This window comes from Callorhinus ursinus, unplaced genomic scaffold (genome assembly GCF_003265705.2).
Source record: "Callorhinus ursinus isolate GAN/ISIS: 27379988/994484 unplaced genomic scaffold, GSC_fseal_2.0 scaffold4, whole genome shotgun sequence".
In the NCBI taxonomy this organism is placed as follows: Eukaryota; Metazoa; Chordata; class Mammalia; order Carnivora; family Otariidae; genus Callorhinus; species Callorhinus ursinus.
Genome location: NW_027397066.1, coordinates 73503926 through 73526490, shown reverse-complemented (window position 1 = coordinate 73526490; position 22565 = coordinate 73503926). Strand labels below are relative to the sequence as shown.

The following is a 22565-nucleotide window of genomic DNA, read 5'->3' as shown; positions in this document are numbered from 1 at the left end:
CACACAATAATAAAGAAAAACTGTCATTTTTTCATGTAAGGTATTTATCACTATAACCTATAGCCACTTACTGAATTCAATTAATCCATTTAAAATTAGGTGAATAATAATACTAAAAAGCATACATTTTCATTGCACTATCCTGCTTAAAACTTCTTACAAAATTCTTATTATATAATGCATGACTCCCTCTGACCTCGCTCTGCCTTGTGTCTCTCCCCCCTCTCTACTGTAAGATTCCACCTTTATTCCAAAACTCCTGGCCTCACAGATATGCTTTATGCATTGATGCAATTACTCATGAATTGCTCTAAGTCTAAACTTGTTTTCTTTAGCTCACTTAATGGATGTGTTAAGTACCATTATCCAAAACTTAGAAACAAGGCCAAAAAGATGATTACACACTGAACCATTTTTAAAATGCTCTCCCAAGAGTTACTGAATTCTGTAGAATATTATACCATTATTTGATTTTGCTATTTACTATTACTATTAAGGGCTGCAACTAAGTGAAGTTACACGGTAACTTGTAGATTTGCAACCAATAAAGATACAAATGGTTGTCTGGTAATGGATTATTGCCCTGTAGAACATTAACTGGTTTTGTATTCAATTCTGCAATATTATGCTAACATTATTTCATTAAATTTCTATAAATACCCAGTTTCTAATGCTCTTTAAACCAATTTACCAGTTTCTCTTATTAACTAGTTGAGTAAATCTTTGATTCTTGCCCAATCTATATTTGTATAAAGTCATGTTTTGAACTTTTGAAAATTATATCTTTAGACAACCCTCTGAGATATCCAAGCGGACTCACATGCCAGAATCAATTAAACTGCATTGCCAGAGAAGTCACTTCACAGTCTATTGGAGGCCACGCATGTCCCATCTCGGACACCAAAGTGACTCCCAAGTGACGACGGTATTTGACCTTTGCTGACACTCTGTGTCTTTTGTTTTTCTTTCCCCTGGTTTTATATGGATTTGTTTTGTTTGGTTGGTTGGTTGGTTTGGTTTGGTTTTGGTTGTTTGGTTCCTTTTGTTTGTTTTTGCTTCTAACAAATTCTGTTATTCTAACTTTCTTATCTAACTCCTGGTTAGGGCCGTGTTCCTTTTCACAACCAAACCTCAAAACCGTTGAGTCTGTCTGGTCTCAAACTACTAAGCCAGATACAACTATAAAGTTGAGAAGGCACCCTGTGTTAAGTCACGGCTTCAGCTGTGCTCCCTTCCACAGCGAAGTGCGGAGGTAGCAAGCAATGGACCTATGCCAGTTCCAACCACATGGTCAAGGAAGCACCTGTGTATATGTGAATATAGTTTTACATGGTCAATAAATCCTTATTTGTGAGGTATTTAATTTAATGGTCTGATCATTTACTATCTCTATTGGGTTGATGATGGAGATCTAGTCTCTGCTGGGTAAAAGACAACAGAGAATCTGATTCATTGGGGGTTTTTGTCATTGTTGTCTAGTCGGAAGCTCAAATTAATTAAAATTGTGTGCCCACTGAAAAGGAGAGCTACTCTTTGAGATCTGGATATGCATAAGCCAGAAGTCAGCTTCTCAAAATATACAGTCTCAAGAGTCTCATGGAAAGAACTGCACTCTTAAATACAGTTACTTTTTTGGAAGGACAGGGACCTTAACAAATTTTGGAGACCTCAGAAGAAAGGAATTCACCAAATTTATAGTTACTACAAGTGAAATCTAATGGAGAGGCAGGTTTGGATTCCTAGGCTCAGGATTGAAAAGCAAGTAATAAACTGTACAAGATCTAGTCCTATATTTCTTAGTGACATTTCTAGATAGCAGTTACTCTGTACTCTACGCTCAAGGAGGCACACACAATTAATTAACATCTCCTACTGCACAAATGTAAATAATAAGTCCATGATAAAAAACAGGATCAGCCTTTTTTCTGAGATCAATAATAATCTTAATATAATTATATAATAAATATGATACAGTAATATGTTTATAGTATGATAACATACAATATTAATGTTACAGTACTCTGGAAAATATTTGAGATCTAAGAGAACAATGTTAAGAAAAAAATATCCAAGTATTAGCAATAAGGCCAAGAGGATGATTGCATGTCTTGTCAATGTCATATTGGGGCTTAAATAATTCTCGAGGGGACTGTCCTGCTTTTGATTTTGTTATTTGCTGTTCATCAAGGGCACAGACTCTGTGAAGTTACACGTCAATAAGCAGATTTGTGCCCAATAGAGATACAAATGTTTTTGAAAAAGATAATCTCAAATATGAGTTTATTCCACTGCAAGACATTAATCAGGTTTATAATCACACAGTCTTATTCTAATATTTCTTTATTAAACTTCCTATAAATAACCTGTTCCTCAGATAGTGTTTGAACAGCCCTAATTTTCACTGATTCCTTCACAGAGTAATCTGAATAAATCTCTGACATGTGTATAAAACTCATGTTTTTAACTTTTAAAAATTATAGTTTTAAGGGGAGCCTGGATGGCGCAGATGGTTAAGTGACTGCCTTCGGCTCAGGTCATGAATCCCAGGGTCCTTGGATCAAGTCCCACATCAGGCTCCTGGCTCAGTGGGGAGCCTGCTTCTCCCTCTGCCTCTGCCTCTCCCCTGCTCATGCTCTCTCTCTCTCTATCTCTGTGTCTCAAATGAATAAATAAAATCTTAAAAAAAATTAGTTTTATAGCAACTATTTTTTTAAGACACTACCTATTCTATGAAACCTTTTGTGAACACTCAAGAATTAATTTGTCTCCATGCCACTATCCTACCCTACTGATTTATTTATTGTCTATTTTGTTTTGCTATACCAAAGAGCCCTACTGACCTAGACCCTGTTGATACTTTTGCTGAATCTCCAGGGCTTAACAAAATCAATTACATAAATAGCAATTAATAAATTATAATTAAATACATAAATAAGGGAATTATGAATAAATTTAAAGCTGAATTTTATTTATTTCTTCATTGCAAAATAATGTGGATTCATCTTACTTGAATCTTTGTGCTACTTCACCAATAATTAAGAGCCAACTATATCCCCTCACTTCTATTTTTCAGAGTTGTTAGTGGACTGCTCCCTATTTGGTACATTACTTAGATCTGTAATAGATTACAGAACCAGTAATTTCTAGTTAGGTGCCCTTGCAAGTAAGGAATCCTATCTTTTAAATGTAAGAATTCCATGACCCTCACACAAGATCTAGATTTTTTTTAAAAGCAATACTTTCCTTTTTTTTTAATATCGTATAATTCAGCCTCCATAAATAAAGAGACCTCCTCTCCCTGCTCACCATGACATCCGCATCCCTTTCTTTTTTTTTTTTTTTAAGATTTTATTTATTTATTTGACAGAGAGAGAGATAGCGAGAGCAGGAACACAAGCAGAGGGAGTGGGAGAGGGAGAAGCAGGCTTTCTGCCAAGCAGGGAGCCCAATGTGGGACTCGATCCCAGGAATGACCTGAGCTGAAGGCAGACACTTAATGACTGAGTCACCCAGGTGCCCCTGCATCCCTTTCAAACAGTACCTAACACTTGTCCTGGACACATAGCTAGCACTGAGCTCAACAGAGAATTCACATTGCTCAACTAGTAAGTCCATTTAACAGAATTATCTTCTGAATTTTTCTTCAATTTGGGCTGCTGTACTCTAAGCAATTCTATTGTGATTTTATTATGCAATTCTGCTTTGTTTTTTTAAAAAAACTTTTTTATTTTTTAAAGTATTTTTTAATGAAGATTTTATCTATTGCTTTACTGAAATAGACTTGCTTGTTGAACCAGAATAATTTGATATTTTATCTTGAAAGAATTATTATTTTTACATAAATATAGTAACTTTTAGAAAAGCCACAGTGTAAAATTGGGAAATCACTTTATGTTGTTCTTTTATAAGAACAAAAACCAATTTCTGTAAAAATCATTTATACGGGTCAAGCGTTCTGATTTCCTTAAAATTACCTAATGGTCTACACAACAACTAGGAAAGAATCATGAAAAGCTGGAGATTTTAGACTTTTATGTTCAACCCCACTGCATTGAACCAAAACACAGAAAACAAAACTATATACTGAACAACAGAGGTTTAATCTTTGAACTTCTTTAGTTAACAGACCTTACAGGCTTCCAACTGTGTAACAGTAAGTTCCCTTCAAGAAACCACAGTATCACTTCATAAAAGTTAATGGTGTCCCAACTCCCTTTTGTTATGCAGGACTTCCTAGAGAGATGAATGCTACTGGGAAAAAGCACGCATTAATAGTTCCTTTCTCTTTTTCTAAATGTAAACCCAGCATCTCTGCTTCAATTCTTTTTTTTTCTCAGCTGCAGCAACTTCCAGTAGACTGCTGGGTTAAGTTAAATCCTTAAGATCAGTGTACTCTCGTACCCACTTGGCTCAGTGACAGTTTCTATAAACTGTTATTATTATTAAAAAATAAAAGAAAGAGAATCACTGTGATTCATGAACCATAGCTAGGTGGTTGATCTTCTTTTCACTGAAAAATCACTATTTATATTAATGTATCTGCATTTCTTTGGAACATAAATCTACTGAAGGGAACAGCATGATGAGATATACTGTCTCACCCCAACTAGCTCCTAATACATGATATGAATTACCTGACAGCTGCTTGCCTCCCATTCAAATCCATATAGTCTAAATATTCAAGCTAAAAGCCCTACTGGTGGGTGTATTCTTCCAAAAGAATGAAGAAAGAAGTAAGAAAGAAAGAGCAAAAACTTCAGTCCATTATAAAGTTCTCTCACAAAAGTTCAGAAATCTTAAATTATGACCAGACAAGTACTATTACTAAATATACTATAGTTCAAAATTTGTTTTGAAGTAAATAAGGTACTCTATAAATCACTGTTTTTTTCAACATAATTTTTTGTCTCTGATGTCACTGCCTATTACCATTTTGGATAACATTATCTTGCAATTTATCAGAAGATACTTTTAAAGTAGTAATTTATCAAATTATGATGCGATTAATTATGTAAGTGTCCACATAGATGTCCACAGAACTATTTAAGAAAGCAAAGGATGCAAATTAAATTTCTTCGTAAATAGCCAGGACAGCGTCTTAAGGGCAGATGCTTTTTCTTAATTTCATAATCAAGAAATAACTAGGTCGAGCAAACTTTCTAATTAAAGTGTAACATAAATGTAGTAAAATATGCAAATCTTAAATGTACCTCTCTCTCATTTTTTTCTAAGCAATATAAATTGATTTTGAAAAATATATCCATTTCCAAAAACTAACCAAATGAGAAACCAGGTAAATTGATTATTCTAATAAAGCAATAACATATAAAGAACTTAAGGGCTGTTTTTGTTGTGGCTTAAAGAGCCAACTCAACTTACTGTCACGTTAAGATATATTTTAAATGTGAGTTCGGCTTTTAAAATACTTTTTTCTTTCCAAATGACTACTTTAAAAGGCAATATTATTTTTATTTTAGTTTTTGGCTTGATCCTTGTTATTAATAAAAATTCACTATCATTCACATAGGTACAGCACTTTAAAATTTGCAGAAACTTTTCACATAAAATATATTATCTGATCTTTATAACTCTATGAGGTAGAAAGCATTATTATTAAGTTAATGAAGGAAATGACTGGAATTTGGTAACCTTTTCCAAATCATTGTTCCTTTCATCACACCCTACTTGCTTAAAATGAAAAGTTAAAATCATGTATGATGTAAAAGAATTCCTATTTTGTAAATTTGTTTATTTTGATCATGTTTGTATGTTAGGAGAAATAGTTTGCCTTTGATTTTTAAGCAATATATTTTATCCAGACAAGGTTAACAAAGAGAAAAAAATGCATATTCTTAAAGATTAGAAGGCACTAAAGGTGTTTGGGGGAAAAAGGAAGTATGAAAATATCATAAAGTTGTTTGTTCATTAATTTACTACATTTTTAAGAATTATTGCCTTTTTTATATTTTTAGTGACTAAAGATATTTTATAGATTTTCTTCCCTTCTAAAGTGTTTAATACTCCCCACTCCCCCTGGCATACACATACTCTGACACCACAAATTTCTCTCAGACCAGAACTAGCCTGAGGCACAATCCACAGGAAGCTCTGGAGGAGAAAAAGCAGAAACAGCAGGTGCAGAGGCCACAGAGCAAGATAGAAGTAGGTAATGTGTGATTCTCTGACAGTTGCCAAGTTTCTTAGAGGATCAAATACATGCTTCTTGCATAATGCCCACAATTTTTGCCACTGTCTGTCTTTTGCACAACTTAAGCTGCTGTCATATGGAAAACATGATACTATATATAAAAAACCCAGAAGAATCCACTGAATAAGTGCTAGAATTGATAAATAAATTCAGTAAAGTCACAAGATACAAAATCAATGTACAGAAATCTGTTGCATTTCCATACACCAATAATGAAGCAGCAGAAATTAAGAAAACAATCCCATTTACAATTGCACCAAAAATAATCAGACACCTAGGAATAAACCTAACCAAAGAGGTGAAAGACCTATACTCTGAAAACCATAAAACACTGATGAAAGAAACTGGAGACTACACAAAGAAATGGAAAGACATTCTATGTTCATGGATTGGAAGAACAAACACTGTTAAAATATCTATACTATCTGAAGCAATCTATACATTTAAAGCAATCCCTATCAAAATACCAACAGCATTTTTCATAGAACTAGAACAAATAATCCTAAAATTTGTATGGAACTACAAAGGACCCCAAATAGCCAAAGCAAGCTTGAAAAAGAAAAGCAAAGTTGGAGGCATCACAATTCTGGACTTCAAGTTATATTACAAAGCTATAGTAATCAAAACAGCATGGTACTGGCACCAAAAAAAAATAGGCACATAAATCAATGGAACAGAATAGAAAACCCAGATATAAACCCACAACTATATGGTCAATTAGTCTTTGATAAAACAGGAGAGAATATCCAATGAGTAAAGGACAGTCTCTTCAATAAATGGTGTTGGGAGAACTGGACAGAAACATGCAAAGAAATGAAACTGAACCACTTCTTACACCATACATAAAAATAAATTCAAAATGGATGAAAGACCTATATGTGAGACAGTAAACCATCAAAATCCTAGAAAAGAACATAGGCAGTAACCTCCTTGATATCAGTTGTAGCAATGTTTTTCTAGGTATGTCTCCTGAGATAAGAGAAACAAAAGCAAAAATAAACTATTGGGACCACATCAAAACAAAAAGCTCTGAGAAACAAACCGAGGGTTCTAGAGGGGAGGGGGTGGGGGATGGGTTAGCCTGGTGATGGGTATTAAAGAGGGCATGTACTGAATGGAGCACTGGGTGTTATATGCAACAATGAATCATGGAACACTACATCAAAAACTAATGATGTAATGTATGGTGATTAACATAACATAATAAAATAAAAAATAAAAATAAAATCTAAAAAAAAAAGAAGATAGCAGGAAGGGTAAAATGAAGGGGGGGAAATCAGAGGGGGAGATGAACCATGAGAGACTATGGACTCTGAGAAACAAACTGAGGGTTCTAAAGGGGAGGGGGTGGAGGGTGGGTTAGCCTGGTGATGGGTATTAAAGAGGGCACGTTCTGCGTGGAGCACTGGGTGTTATGCACAAACAATGAATCATGGAACACTACATCAAAAACTAATGATGTAATGTATGGTGATTAACATAACATAATAAAATTAAATTAAAAAAAAAAGCTTCTGCACAGCAAAGTAAATAATCAACAAAACTAAAAGGCAACCAATGGCATGGGAGAAGATATTTGCAAATGATATATCCAATAAAGGATTAGTATCCAAAATATATAAAGAACTTAAAAAACTCAACACCCAAAAAACAAATAATCCAATTAAAAAAAATGGGCAGTAGACATGAACAGACATTTCTCCAAAGAAGACATACAGATGGCCAACAGACAAACAAAAAGATGTTCAGTATCACTTACTATCAGGCACAAGTCTATTATAATTGCATATTTCTTGAACTTGCAAGTCAAAATTTCTTTTATTTAATTTTCTAAAATTAATAGGTATTTATTTATTTTAAAGATTTTATTTATTCGACAGAGAGAAAGACGGAGAGAGAACATAAGCAGGGGGCACGGGAGAGGGAGAAGCAGGCTCCCTGCTGATGCGGGACTCGATCCCAGGACCCTGGGATCATAACCTGAGACAAAGGCAGATGCTTAACTAACTGAGCCACCCAGGCACCCCTAAAATTAATAGGTATTTAAATTTAAATTTCAAAATAATATAAAAACTTCAAGAAAAATAAGTTTTTCTTTATTGCTTAACTAGAATAATGTAAAAGCTTCAAATTCCAATGACTAGTCCCTCAGAAAAGGGAGTTATTTTATTCAAGGTCAATTCTGTGTTATACATTGATCGTGCAGCTGTTCAGATGGTCAGAGATTTGTCATGGATTCTGAATCAATAAATATTCTCTCTCATGCTATGAAAACTAGCCAGCCCATGGGGTTACCTAAATAAGGCATAAAATAGTTTCCATCTCACAGAAAATTAAGATAACTTGATCCAATTAAAAATAAAATTGTCATTTTTGCATTCTAACCCCAAGAATAAAAGGTAAATTAACTTTATTTTCCAATTTCTTATTTTTAGAAGAGATATAAACTATTTTATGGTTACCTAGATGTAGTATGGTTAAAGAAAAGAATCTTAAATTGCCTTCTACTACTGTCCGTCTCAAATATTTTCTTGATAAACAGCAATAAGCAGAAATATGTACTGTTCTTAATAAACATGTATGTTTGGGATATTTTGTTATAGTGGACCTTACAGCCTAAGACATTTACATTCAGGAAAAAAATCACAAAGGAAAAAATTAAGTGCTAGGTACATCTCATGTGAACTTTATGAAGAGAAGTGGTAATAATTATGATACTGCAACTTTATTTACTCAAACTGGTCTTCAAGTCATTTTAGATGAAGTGAGCTAACTCTATGAATAAGATATTCATAATTCTGTGCACCAAACATACAAATTGTGATAGCTTCTAAATGAAAATGACTCATCCCCAAAACTAGGAAAAAAAAAAATGAATGGAATATTTGATCCAGTTCTGCTTTTTTAAAGCCAATTCTGAATCTGCAAGTTTATAAGAAATGAAGTCAATGAGACTAGATAAAATATGCAGGGGGGTTTTAAAACATCACCTTAGACATATTTGACCAAGAACTTACATTTTTAATATATTTTAATACATTTTAATAGATTATCCAAAAATATTACAAATAATTGACTATTTCTTGTCCTATCTGTATGGTATGTCCATACTATGGTACTAATATGATCCTGGAAACCATTCCATAAGGCTGACTATCCTAAAATGAAATATGTTTCTACTGGAATAGTATCATAATTGGTATGATCTTGAACAGGGACTTAGGATCCTTAGAATCAAAAATCAGAGCTATATCAAACAGTGATCATAAAATCATGTGTACCCTTGTATTTGACAAATATATGACAAATAAATGTAATTTGACAAATTAAAATGTCAAAAAATGTGCCTTAGCACACCACATACAATGATTCTACTAAATTCGTATCTATATGAGCATATGTCGCAACCTGATCAACAATTACACCTTTAATTCACCCATATTTATTATGTATCAGGCACTATGCTAGATGCTATCAGAAATGCTAACGTGTACAAAACTTCGTCCATTTAAATGAATGTGGTATAATAGGTAAAATGAAATCTATTCATTCAAATAACTATGTAGTGGGTGCCATATATGTGATACAACTTAGAAGTACATTGATAGGAAAAGTATCATCAGTAACTAGAAAAATCAATAAAGGGATTATGGATTAGTGCTATTAATCTAAAATTAATATACTAGTTATCAACAAATGTAATTCAATGTTTAATGAGTGATACTTGTGATTTTCCTTCTGAAAATTTATGAGGATTGAGAAGAACGATTTGTGTGCCTCCATTTCCTTACAAATATCAATGGCTCCTTTTTCTCATTAAATGTACTTGTAGCTTGCAATGATATTACCTTTAATTCCCTTGACAATGAGTTAAACCAAAAGCTGAGATCATTATTTTAACTCTCAAAAAGCCAGTAACATTTTTACATATTTGGAAGTCTCATTTAGGATTTCAGAGTTAGGAGGAAACATTTCTTGAATTAGATCTTCTAATTATCATCTTCCCTTTGCTCTTAATTTTTGAGCTTCAAAAACCTTCATGCAACAGAATGTAAGTGTGAAAGTACATATACCAAAAGGCCAGTAGAGCTCGTTTGCCTGGTGGATGGTAAAGGTGGGGTGTTTCTTTGAACATGAATGTACTTTCTTCTTTTCCCACTGCCTCTTGGAGTCCCTGCTCAACATTAGCAGTTGGGCCTCAGTGGTAGAAATTAGCAAAAGACGTTAAGTTACATATATATTTAATAATGTCAATTAAGCATGTGAGCAAGACTCCATGTAAATTAGGGGTACAGGAATTCTCAGTTAATTAAAAGAACTGAGATACACTAAATTTTTTGAGAATATGATAGTCATTAGTGCCCACCAAATATATCTGGTCTACACCTTCCAGACACAAGGAAGAGACTGTATTTCTTGGAGTTTTTGTGGCTAGTTTGGGCTAAGTGACTAGAACTAGTCAATAAATTGTGAGAGAAAGTGAAATGAGTCTCTCACAAGTCAGAGCATTTATTACTGGGATGAGAACCTCCAGAAATCTTTTTGCCATGATGAAAGGCAGTATTTGCAATGGTAGCTAGCTGAACAGCCCGGACACAGAATAAGACATTAAACAGAACTCCCAGAACCTTCCACAACAAACATATAGCCTGAGTGAGAAATAATTCCATATTATGAAAGTCACTAAGATTTGGAGGTTATTTGCAAACACATATCCTAGCTTATCCTTATTCATACATTCAAGCCCTTTCCTTGCTGTAAGGATGCCAGAGCCTCTGTATTATCCATTACATATGAATGTCCATTACATATGAATATGTCCTCATATTAATATTATCTTTTAGAGCAGGGTGATCTTGCAAATACATATGGAGTTAAATGTCACTGTGTAAAACTGTTGGAGAAACCATGACATATCCTTAAATTTATTCATTTATATACCACAGTCTGGAGGGAAATTTCCTAGAAAGAACGAGCCTATTTTTAGAAAAGCTTTCTAAAATATTTGGACCATACTATTTTATCAAGGAAATAACTCAATAGAGGAAAATGAAGAAAAATCTTTATTTAAAACAGCTTGAAAATATATAATAAATGTGAATGCTTATCAAATTTTTCCAGATATATTTTAGCTTCCTGTAATAAATTTAAGCCAACTCCAATTTCTTCTGAGCCACTGATGTTCCAAGAGTTAATACATCCTCCCCTCTCCCTTCAAACTGAAATATTCCCATACAAATACACTAAAAACACTAGAATTGTGGTCTATCTAACTTATTAGAGTCTATCTTTGGTCATTCAGAAACCCTCAGCATCTTAATAAATAAAGCCGTATCCTATGGGTAACCTTAAATCCCCATGAACTAGACAAAATACTCGAGTTCCTTCTAAATATGATTTTTTTTGTGACAAAGCTCCTTTCTAGATGAGATACCTTTCAGTAAAGATGTTGATACATCTTTAGCATATCAATAAATACTACCATATTTTAAGTTCAGATGCAGCACTAAATTTTGTTTCTTTTTTGTATCCCTTACAGAGGGTGGTAGCCTATACCTAGAGCAAGTATAGGCTGCCTTAACTGTGTTAACTTCATTACAAGGAAATAATGCCAAAAAATTAATTTTAAATCTATTATACTCCCCACAAAGCATCTAGGGTTTAAAGTCAGACAGGTAGAATCCAAATCTAAGTCCTATCTCTGCCACCAACTATCTGTATTTTTGGGGCAAGATGCTTATCTTCTCAGTGCTTTAATGTCCTCTTTTATAAATGTGATTAATAATAGCACCACTTGGGTCATAGTATGACTAAGGACTCAACATGATAATACACACGAAGATTTAGAGCAGTCCCATGGTCCAAATAAGTATTAAAAATACATGTTACTATTATTATTGCTCTAAAAGGAAAGAATGATTGAACATGAATGTTTTCTTAAATACATACATTTGCTTGAATTACTTTGGAAGAGGAATATAGAAAATGTGTGTCACTATTCACACATAAAGCTATAATTTCTTAAATATATAAGTCACTTTAAACATATAACTAAAATTACTGAAGAGTCCTAAAATTTGTTCCTTATATTGCTATGAGTTAAAGAATATATTTTATGCATTTTAAATTCATGATTACACTGTGAATTAAAAGGATGAGCTATAGTTTGTAAAATCCAAAGAAAACAGTAAAGTCATGAAATAATTTTTGATAGGTTTCATATGGAAATTCAAGCATCAGTATTTATTTCAACAAGCGTGACCTGTAAATTCAATTAACGTGTACAATATTTTAACCGTTTCTGTTCTAACAACCTTTCCCCAACCATGACAATGATGTAACCCTGCCATCTAGTGGACGATCTATACCACTGCAGGGACACTTTTTGAAAATTCTGTAAAAAGCCTCAAATAAAAGAACAAACTTGCATTTTTGTGTTCTGACATTTTAAATTTTAAATCTTGAAAGTGGATCTGGTAAGAAGCGTAATTTGCGATGTTACAAGGAGAATTATTTAAATATATTATTTAAAAACATGAGATAGAATATGTTAAAGGCCCAACTTTGGAAAAGTCTAATACATAGTGTACAATTATTACTATAAATACATCTCTATGAAGGAAAAATGAGAATTTTGTGAAGAGAAATGTTTCATAAAAAGTCATTTTAGCCATAACTTTTAATGTTGCATCAGCTGGAAATCTTTTTTAACATGTTCTTGCACTTAAAAAATAGCAACTGTGGGGCGTCGGTTAATCATCTGACTCTTGATTTTGGCTCAAGTCATGATCTCAGGGTCATGGGATTGAGCCCTGTGTCAGTTTCCGTGCTGGGCATGGAGCCTGCTTAAGATTCTCTCTCTCCCTCTGCTCCTCTTCCCCCAACTTCCCCCCAGCCCACACACAAGCACTCTCTCTTTCTCTAAAAAAAAAAAAAAAAAAAGCAACAGCAATAATTAAAAAACAGCACCAAAAGAAAGATGAAATATAATACAGGATCTTTCTCTATGTACAAATATAAACAAACACACACACAATCATTTTTTAGTATAATGGAAACAAAAAGTTCACTATCATTTGTTGTTTTGTAGTTACTGATTTGCCCAAGATTAAGGTCTGTCCAAACCTGACCTAATTGCTAGAACTTTTAACTTCAAGCACAATGGTTTTGCTCTCACTCAGTGTTGCCTCAGTCACTTAAGACTTCTTCACAATACAATTGTCAAAATCGGATGACCTATTTTCATTTGAATCAAATCATCTAAAATACATAGAGATAAAATATACAAGTACTTTAGTTTTGAGCATTTTTCACACATATCCATGAATAGGTAGATAGATCATTTTTAGGAAACACTGTTAAATATCAAGAATCAAAAATACTGCCAATTAATTATAATGTAATAAATAACTGACCCATGTCTAAAGTGCAAAAAAAAAACAAAAGAATCAAAAATACTGCTGAAAAAGGAAATATCTGTGAGAAAGTGAGCAAAGAGAACTCCAAAAGTCAAGCCCACCCCAGTATTTGTGAGACCTGAGGCCTTCCGGACCTCCTGGGCGGTAGTCCACTCATCACCTCTTCCCACCCTGGCTTTATCTCTCACCGTGAAGGAGCATCCTACACATGCCTCTAAGACACCACAGCCCCTAAGTGCAGACTAAGACCCGACTCCCCTGTACACACGCTACCTTCACCCTCACCTGAAGGCTCCTGCAGTTTGGACAAGGAATCTGGAAACTTGGTTACCTAGAATGTGTCAAAGGTTTGGATGGGCATTTTGTCTTGACCCCAAAGGCTCCTCATTCTGTGTGGACAGGCAACTGTAAAGGACAGGCAGAGTGGGATCCACCAAGGGGTCAATGGGTGGTACTGGCATAAGTGTGGCTTATAACTGGACATTTTTAGAGTGGCTACAGAGTAGAGAGATGGTGTGAAATAATGGTTATCAAAGGGTACCCTCACGATGATCAGCTTTTTTTCTTAGCTTGTGTATCCCAGGGTCTTATTCTAGAAGACAGAATATAAAATTTTCCACGGAAGCAAGGAAGATAGGAATTAAGGGTAACCATCATTGTGTGCTACAATCTGTCATGACACGTAAGAGTCTCAAGTGAAAACATAGCCTAACTTGGGACATCAACTAAGGAGACCGATTTTCCCTTCACATATGAAGGATCTATTCTTTAGTCTTTTTTTTTTTGTCAGTCTGTTTTCATATTGCAAGAGGCATGAATATCCCAGGCACATACATAATTATTTTATAAATGCAAGTATATGCAATACACTTACCATACTGTTCATTTTTGAAGATGATGAACCTGCTCTTTGCTTTCTTAGACTATTCACTTCTTCTACATTTCCATCTTTTGGTTTCAAAATCATTCTGCTACTCCCTGCAGTTCCTTCAGATGAGGATCGCAGTCGCCTTTCTATAAATCTTCCTTCACGATATGGACTGAAGCTACTGGCAAGAACTATTAAAACAGATAAATAAATAAAAATTAATACAAATGCTTAAATGTACTTTTTATAAATGTTACACTGAAAGAAAATGAGAAACTCTTAACGGTCATTCAAAAACTCTCTATAAAATTTTTAATAGTGGTAAATTTAGTTTGCTTCATCATGTAATCACTTCAAAGCTCAAACCCTTCATAGTCATCCCTGGCTTCTCCATACCTCACAAAATCACATAAGCAAATCCCATCCTTATTACCTTCAAATTGTATACAGAGTCTGATCACTTCTTACTACCTTCCCCATGAATACCCTGGACCAAACTCCACCAACCCTAGCTTGGCTTACTCTAATACTTAAACCATCTCCTGCTTTTGCCTAGTCCCACCTGCCTTTCTCCCCCCAAAAAACACAGCCTGCTTTCCACACGGTAACCAGAATGATACACTGAAGACATTAAGTGACATTGGTCATGATCACTCTTCTAGTCATAAAGTTGATATTTTCACAATAGCCTATCCTTTTATATGACCCTATTCTGCCCCCCACCCCATTAAGGGCCTCCCTATGTTCACCTGTTCACCTCTCTAACTTCACCTTCTACTGAGTCCTCCTCCTTCGCTGTTTATGCTGCACTGGACTTCTTGCAGTTGCAGGCACACTGCAGTCCCACGGCCTTTACCCCATAGCCTTTGCGCAGTTATATTTCTCCTAAATATTTGTGTATCTTACTTCCTCATCGCCTTCAGTTCTTTGCTAATAATGTTACCTTGATTAATACCCTGCTCACCATACTTAAAAGGGTCTTTGTGAGGCCTGAGGCCAAACTACAATGAACTATCAGAAAGTGAAATTAAGAAAACAATCCCATTTATAATATCATCAAAAAGGATAAAATACTTAGAATCAAATTTAACCACGGAAGGGAAAGATCACTCTGCTGGAAACTATAAGACACTGATGAAGGAGTTGAAGACTACATAAATAAATGGAAATATATTCTGTGTTCATAGATTGGAAGAATCAATATTGTTAAAATGTCCTTATTACTTAAAGCACACCACAGATTCAATGCAATCCCTATCAAAATTATAATGGTGTTTTTCACAGAAACACAAAAAAACAATTCTATAAAAAAACTGCAAAAGACCCCAAGTAGCCAAAGCAATCTTGAGAAAGAACAAAGCTGCAGGTGCCACATTTCCTGATCTCAAACTATACTACAAAGCTATAGTAACCAAACATTATGGTGTTGGCATAAAAACAGACACACAGATCAAAGAGACAGAATAAAGAGCCCAGAAATAAAACCATCATATATGAGCAATTAATTTTTGCCAAAGGACCCAAGAATATGCAATGCAGAAAGGATAGTCTCTTCAGTAAATGGTGTTGGGAAAACTGGAGAGTCATATGCAAATGAATGAACCTAGAACCCCATCTTATAGCATACAAAAAAACCACCTCAAAATGAATTAAAGATTTGAACAAAAGGCCTGAAAGTGTAAAACTCCTAGGAAAAAAAAAGTAGGAGTAAGCTGCTTGACATTAGTCTTGGCAATGACTTCTTGAAGTTCACACCAAAAACAAAAGCAACGAAACCAAAAATAAACAAATGGGACTATTTCGAAGTGAGCTTCTGCATAGCAAAGTAAACAATCAACAAAATGAAAAGGCAAATTATGGAGCGGGAGAAAATATTTTCAAATAACATATCCTATAAGGGGTTAACATTCAAAATATACAAGGAACTCATACAACTCAACAGAAAATAATAATAACCCAATTTAAAAATGGGCAAAAAGGCTAAATAGACTTTTTTTTTTCCAAAAAGACATACAAAATAGCAACGGGTATATGAAAAGGCATTCAACATCACTAATAATCAGGGAAATGTAAATCAAAACCACAATGAGATATCCCATCACACCAGTTAGGATGGCTGTTAGTAAAAAGTCAAAAGAAAACAAGTAGTGTCAAGACTGTGAAAAAAAGGGAACCTTTATACCCTGATGGTGGGGATATAAACTGGTACAGTCACTATGGAAAAGAGTATGGATTTTCTTCAAGAAATTAAAAACAAAGTTACCATATGATCCAGGAATTCCATTTCTGGGCATATATCCAAAGGAAATGAAATCATTATCTCAAAGAGATATCTGTACCCCCATGTTTATAGTAGCATTATGTATAACAGTTAAGGTATAGAAACAATCTAAGTGTCCATCAACAATGAATAGATAAATAAAGAGCTCAACTTTATATTATTTTTGATATCCCTATACACCTCAGACATTCAGATATGTACTAAATACTAGTTTAAACATCTTCCATAATAAATACAGAATAAATTCAGTATTATGGACTTTAGTGTACATAGCAACTCTTTCTTATGTAAAATACATTAACTTAACTGGTTGTAAAATGTTGAACTTCCAAATTATAAAATCCTTATGAATGGCACAAGAACCCCTCCACATAATGGATAGAATACTATTGCTTTTCCTTGTTGACATTACCAGCTTAAGTGTCTATCCCTCTCTTTTTTACAAGTTGTAGATAACATGAATAAACAGCTAATGTCCCAAGAACCAGCAAAACATTATCAAATTCATCGAAATTACTCTAATGTGTTAAATGGCTCACAGTTAGGATCTTAGTCAACAGATTAATAGTCAGCAAGTTATTCCCATAGAGATAAGTATATATAGCATTCAATTTGGCATTGAGGCAAATGATTATTTCTAAATAAGAATTAAATATAATCAGGATAAGTACATTTCCACCATTTTTTTGTGCCATTTCTTTTAAAAACTGCCTAAATTCCAATTTGAGATCCACCATTTGCTAACAGTGTGATTTCATAAAGTTATTTGACTTAATCTTTAATTATTAATAACTGCCATATAAAATTTTGGTTACAATTAAATGACACTTATCTTGATGAGCACTAAGATAAGGAATTGATGAATCACTATATTGTATACCTGAAACTAATATAACACTGTATGTTAAGTATACTGGAATTAAAATTTTAAAAAATAAATTTAAAAAAAAGATTAAATGAAACAATGCAAACAAATTGCTTAGCATGTTTTTGGGCACACATTAAGTGTACAAAAAGGTGACCATCAACAATATCATCATCAGCATTGTTCTTATTATTACTATATTATAATTAAAGAATATAACTAAAGCTATAAGTACAAAAAAGGCTACCAAGATCAAAAAATTTAAAAAGTAAGCAGATGCATAAAAATGATCTTGTATCAAATGTGAAAAATATTAGGCTGTACAATTATACAGCTAGATAATTCATTCATGCATTTAAAACTTTAAAATTGGGCACCTGGATGGCTCAGTTAAGCAGCTGCCTTTGGCTCAGGTCTATGATACCCCAGTCCTGCGATCGAGTCCCACATCAGGCTCCCTGCTCAGCGGGGAGTCTGCTTCTCCCTCTGCCCCTCCCCCCTGCTTGTGCACGTTCTCTCTCTCTCTCTCTCTCTCTCTCTCTCTCATTCCCTTGCTCTCTCACAAAAATAAATAAAATCTTTTAAAAAAATAAAACTTAAAAATTGTTATATTCATGGAGAGACTAGTTGGATTAATCATATAATCTTATGATTCTTGACACTTCAATATATAATTTGACTTATTATAAATTTTATGTAATAATTTAGTATTTTTCTTAATGTTTTGGAAAGAGCTGGGGTCACGAAGTCACTAAGCCTAGTCACTAAGAGCCTGAGTTTTGAATTGAGATAGTTGTAATTTGACCGTGCCACGTTAACAGCTGTATGATCCCTTGGTCTCAGTTTTCATATTTGTAAAACAGAGACCACTGATGCCTGCCTCATAAGGCTTGTATCCCAAACAATTATCTACTAACGTTGTGACTTCAGACACATTACTTAACATATCTGTGTTCCAATTATCTTATCTGTAAAATGGGTGACTATAATAGTAGCGATTACAATCATGTGAGAATTTGATGAATTAATGTATCCAAAGTCCACAGAATGGGAAATGAGACATAATAAGCATTCGATGTTGGGAGAACTAATTGGCAGTAACAGTAATAGGAATAGCAGGACTAGCAACAGCAGAAGCAGTGGCAGCAGCAGGAATCACAGCAGAGAAAAGAAATAAAAATAATGTCAAATACAGTCCAGTAGGTGGCATATATTCAACAGTTTTCTTAACTGAAATTTATATTAAATAACAAAGTTTTCTGTTAAATGACATACTGGAGTAATTCAACCACCCATCCCCCCGCCCCGCCTTTTTTCTTAACCAAAGAGTAGGTACCCAAGGTTACACAGGTACTTAATGACAGAGGCAAGGTTAGAACCACAGTACCCAGGCTCCAAGGACAGTATTTTTAAAGCTTGCAAGCCTATCATATTTAAAGATAGAGATTATTTGTGCTGAAACATAGATCCTACTTAATAATTCAAGTTTTGCTAAAATAGGAAATAGAATTTAAGTTATACAAATTTCTTTTATAGTGATTTTGGCTGGAATATATCCATTTCATTGACTAAGAAATAAAATTAATTTCATTGACTAAGAAATACCAATACTCTAACCCTTTACTCTAAAAAAAGAAATCCTTATTTTAGATAAAGCCACACTCCAAATAAAATTAATTTCTTTCCACTCTCTTCTGAGGACCAGAATCTGGACAACACAACTAAGAAAAATGAGTGATATTGCTGAATTACATTTTTAGCGTAATACAAGTGAAGTGAGTTTAAAATCAAGTAGAGAAAAGATTTAAGACCAATTATAAATAAGAAAAAATACTACAGAGTGAAACATAAGGAAAAGGTGGTTTCTATTCATGAGATGGAATAAGAAAATTAAATAAATTAGAATGAATATTTTATTTCATATTTACAATACAAACAAAATCAGCTTACCTTTGGCAGGGTTTGATTCATATCCATATGATGTTTTGTTAAAAATATGATGATCACCAGAAGAGGGTATTATCCTTGAATCTGAAATAGGATGAATCCCTTTAACACGGTCAGCTATTGCTTTATGTTGCTCATAAAATCCAAGTTTCCTTGGGGAGCTTGTCACCAACATTTTTTCACCATTTTGTACTACCATATGTTCTTCTCTTTGCATATCACCCGATTGGTGAGTCTCCGAGTTGTTCCCATTCATAACAGGTAGTTCAGTGATTTGCAATAACACTTCCTTCTGATTAGCAGCAGAGGTTTCTGATAAGGAATTAGATTCAGTGCTACATCGGCCTTCTAACCTGTATTTTCCAGGAGACATAATTGCACAGGGAACAGTTCCCATAAGGTCTATTGTTGTCTTTGTAACAGCAGCAGGATTGGAAGAGATCTGAGAGGTAGAATCATTGTGGCCAAAGTTGTCACAGTGGGATGCCATGCTTCCACTTTGAGGAAATGCATCCGTTTCAGACACAGAATCTTCAGTCAAGGCTAAGAACTCTGAAGGTGTCTGAGCTGTTGTAAGATCAGCAGAAAGCAACGGAGATTGTAAAGAGCTTCCTGCCCGTTCTGTTACATCCACGGAACAAGACGGAGAAGCTCTTACTAATACAGGCTCTCTCTCTTGGAACTGTGTAATTTCCAATGAGAATCCAGACTGTTGTACCAATGAAATGGATTGACTCTGTGGAACTGGTTTAGAAAATTTATAGTGAGATGAAAAAGATTTAGTAAGTAGCTTCTTTGTTGACTGCTTAACAGAACGGCGAGTTTGTTCTTCTGTGAATCCAGAATCATCCCCCTCACTTTTGCCAGAACTTAGGCAATTTATAAAGACATTCTTATTAGTTGAGTGCTCCTTTTCCCTTTCAAAATCTTCTGTTAAAGATCTTGTTATCTTCTTATTTCGTGAACTGCTAAAACCAACAGAATGTCTTCCCCTGGTTTTAATATGTTCTTCCAAACTCAGTTTTGGCATACTGCTATGACCAGATTGAGCACCATTTGAAATACTAAGGTTCTGGTTGGTAGCATCTTGCTTAGGTTCACTCCCCTTCTTATGGTGGAAACTAATGGAAGGAGTACGGAATATGCTCCTGCGTTTACCTGTACTACCTGAGCTTGAGTTAGTGCTGGAAGGAGAGGAACTGTGGACACCAACTGTATTACTGGAGGACGGTGAAGAAGGAAGAGAATCATGTCTTCTGCTAATACTTCTCCTGAATATTGGCAACCGGGAGACCAGAGTAGATCGTCTTGATCCTGAGTCCCCCATTGGGACTCCAAGGCTTGCACTGTGATAGCCAACTTAGCAACCTAAAAAAGTTAAAACAAAAAGAACAAGTCAGTAGCATTCAATTATAATTATAATAAAGACATTTTAAAACAAAACACTGTTTTTCAGCACATGGAATAGAATTCGGTTCACACTAAAATAATAAATAATAAAATTCCGATACTAAAGGATTTTTTGAAATTTTAAGTAGCAAAATTACCCAATAATTTGCACAGCAATTTTATAATGGCTCAAACATTTCAAGATTACCAAGAATATTTAGTCTATTGAAGAGATTATTGGGTTGGGAGACACAAGATCACTATTCAAGACCCAGCTTTACTACTCCCACTAGTTCTATAATTTGGTAAACTGATCCTCACACTTTTTATGTCTACTGATTCAGATGTAGTAGCCATGTGACCACCATAATCATTGCCAATTTGGGTAAAATGACCCACCTCTGCCTCTACCGGCCAGCGGCAGATATATCACAAGACTCAACAAGTTACTGATCTGAACTTAACAGAATCACAGACCAGACTAAGGAATGATCTGACACTAGAATCTTGAGTCAAAGAAAAGCGAAACAGGAAGTATTCTTCTCCTTGGAGTTTGATTTTGGGGCAGTGAGAGATAATCAGGACACTGGCAGATGAAACTAAACCACAAAGGATACAATGCAGGGTTATAAACAAGATAAGGTTATGAGGAAACCATGACTATGAGCTGAAGAAAAGACTTGAATGAAAATTAATTAAACTGGTAATGCTGAAACAAGTAAGAATACATACTGACAGAAGCAGAAGCACAGAAAATTTATGCACCACGTTAATGTCAGAGTGGTGATGATGGAGAAAAAGACGGAAGAGGACGTGAAGGTGGCAGCTCTACAGTTCATTAACTGTGATGTACCAAATACTTTTCTTACACAGATTATCTCTTTTAATGCTTTTAACTGTAGAAGCAGCTACTAATACCATGGTCATTTGACAGCAGAAAGGTTAACTTTCTGTTATTCAGCTAATGAGTAGTAAAGCAGGAATAAGAAATGAATCCTTATGTAACCAAAGGATCAGCTCATAATCAGATGATAATTCTGCCTTCAGTGGAGTGAAGAGCCAAACCGTGTGCTGCTGAAGGTCCAGCTATGCTTCTACTTCTACAAGAGATTCCCACTTGTATGGTCAATCTTGCCATTCTGATGACTGCTATTTTTCACTGATTTTCATAATGTGTCCCAACTGGTTCCTGTTTTGCTTTGTTTTGCTTTATTTCTGTATTTCACGTAATTCCTTAACTGTAATGTATACACCCCCTACATCAACTTGAATCAGACTGTTTCATTTTGCTGTTTTTTGCAACCAAAACTACCTAACTGAACAATAACAAATACTACATAAAATGACCAGCCCTCCATTTTATTATTCTTACAGAAACATTATGAGATTGATCAAGTGAAATACTTTCATGGTCCTGAAGAAGTATGAAACAAAAATGAAAAAATATATTCCCTTTCAGATTCACATTTAAAAATATTTAATATTTTGTCCCAAATGATATAAAATCTAACAGATTTGCATTAAATGATTTTTATTAAATGATTTCTACTTGCATTCACTAAATTTGAATCTAAATCAACTATGTGTAA

At 34.3% G+C, this 22565-nt stretch overlaps 1 protein-coding gene across 4 annotated transcripts in view; it reads right to left on the bottom strand.

The window, feature by feature from the left end:
* Positions 1-22565, bottom strand: part of CCSER1 (coiled-coil serine rich protein 1) — a 722113-nt gene that overhangs the window by 551024 nt on the left and 148524 nt on the right. For all 4 annotated transcript variants that reach the window (XM_025873454.2, XM_073891963.1, XM_073891962.1 and 1 more), the window contains exons 2-3: positions 19591-20955; positions 14501-14685 (exon numbers count right to left, since the gene is read on the bottom strand). In XM_025873454.2, the coding sequence (XP_025729239.1) occupies positions 14501-14685; positions 19591-20914 (1509 nt within the window). In that variant the 5' untranslated portion in view covers positions 20915-20955. The remainder of the gene's footprint in view (positions 1-14500; positions 14686-19590; positions 20956-22565) is intronic.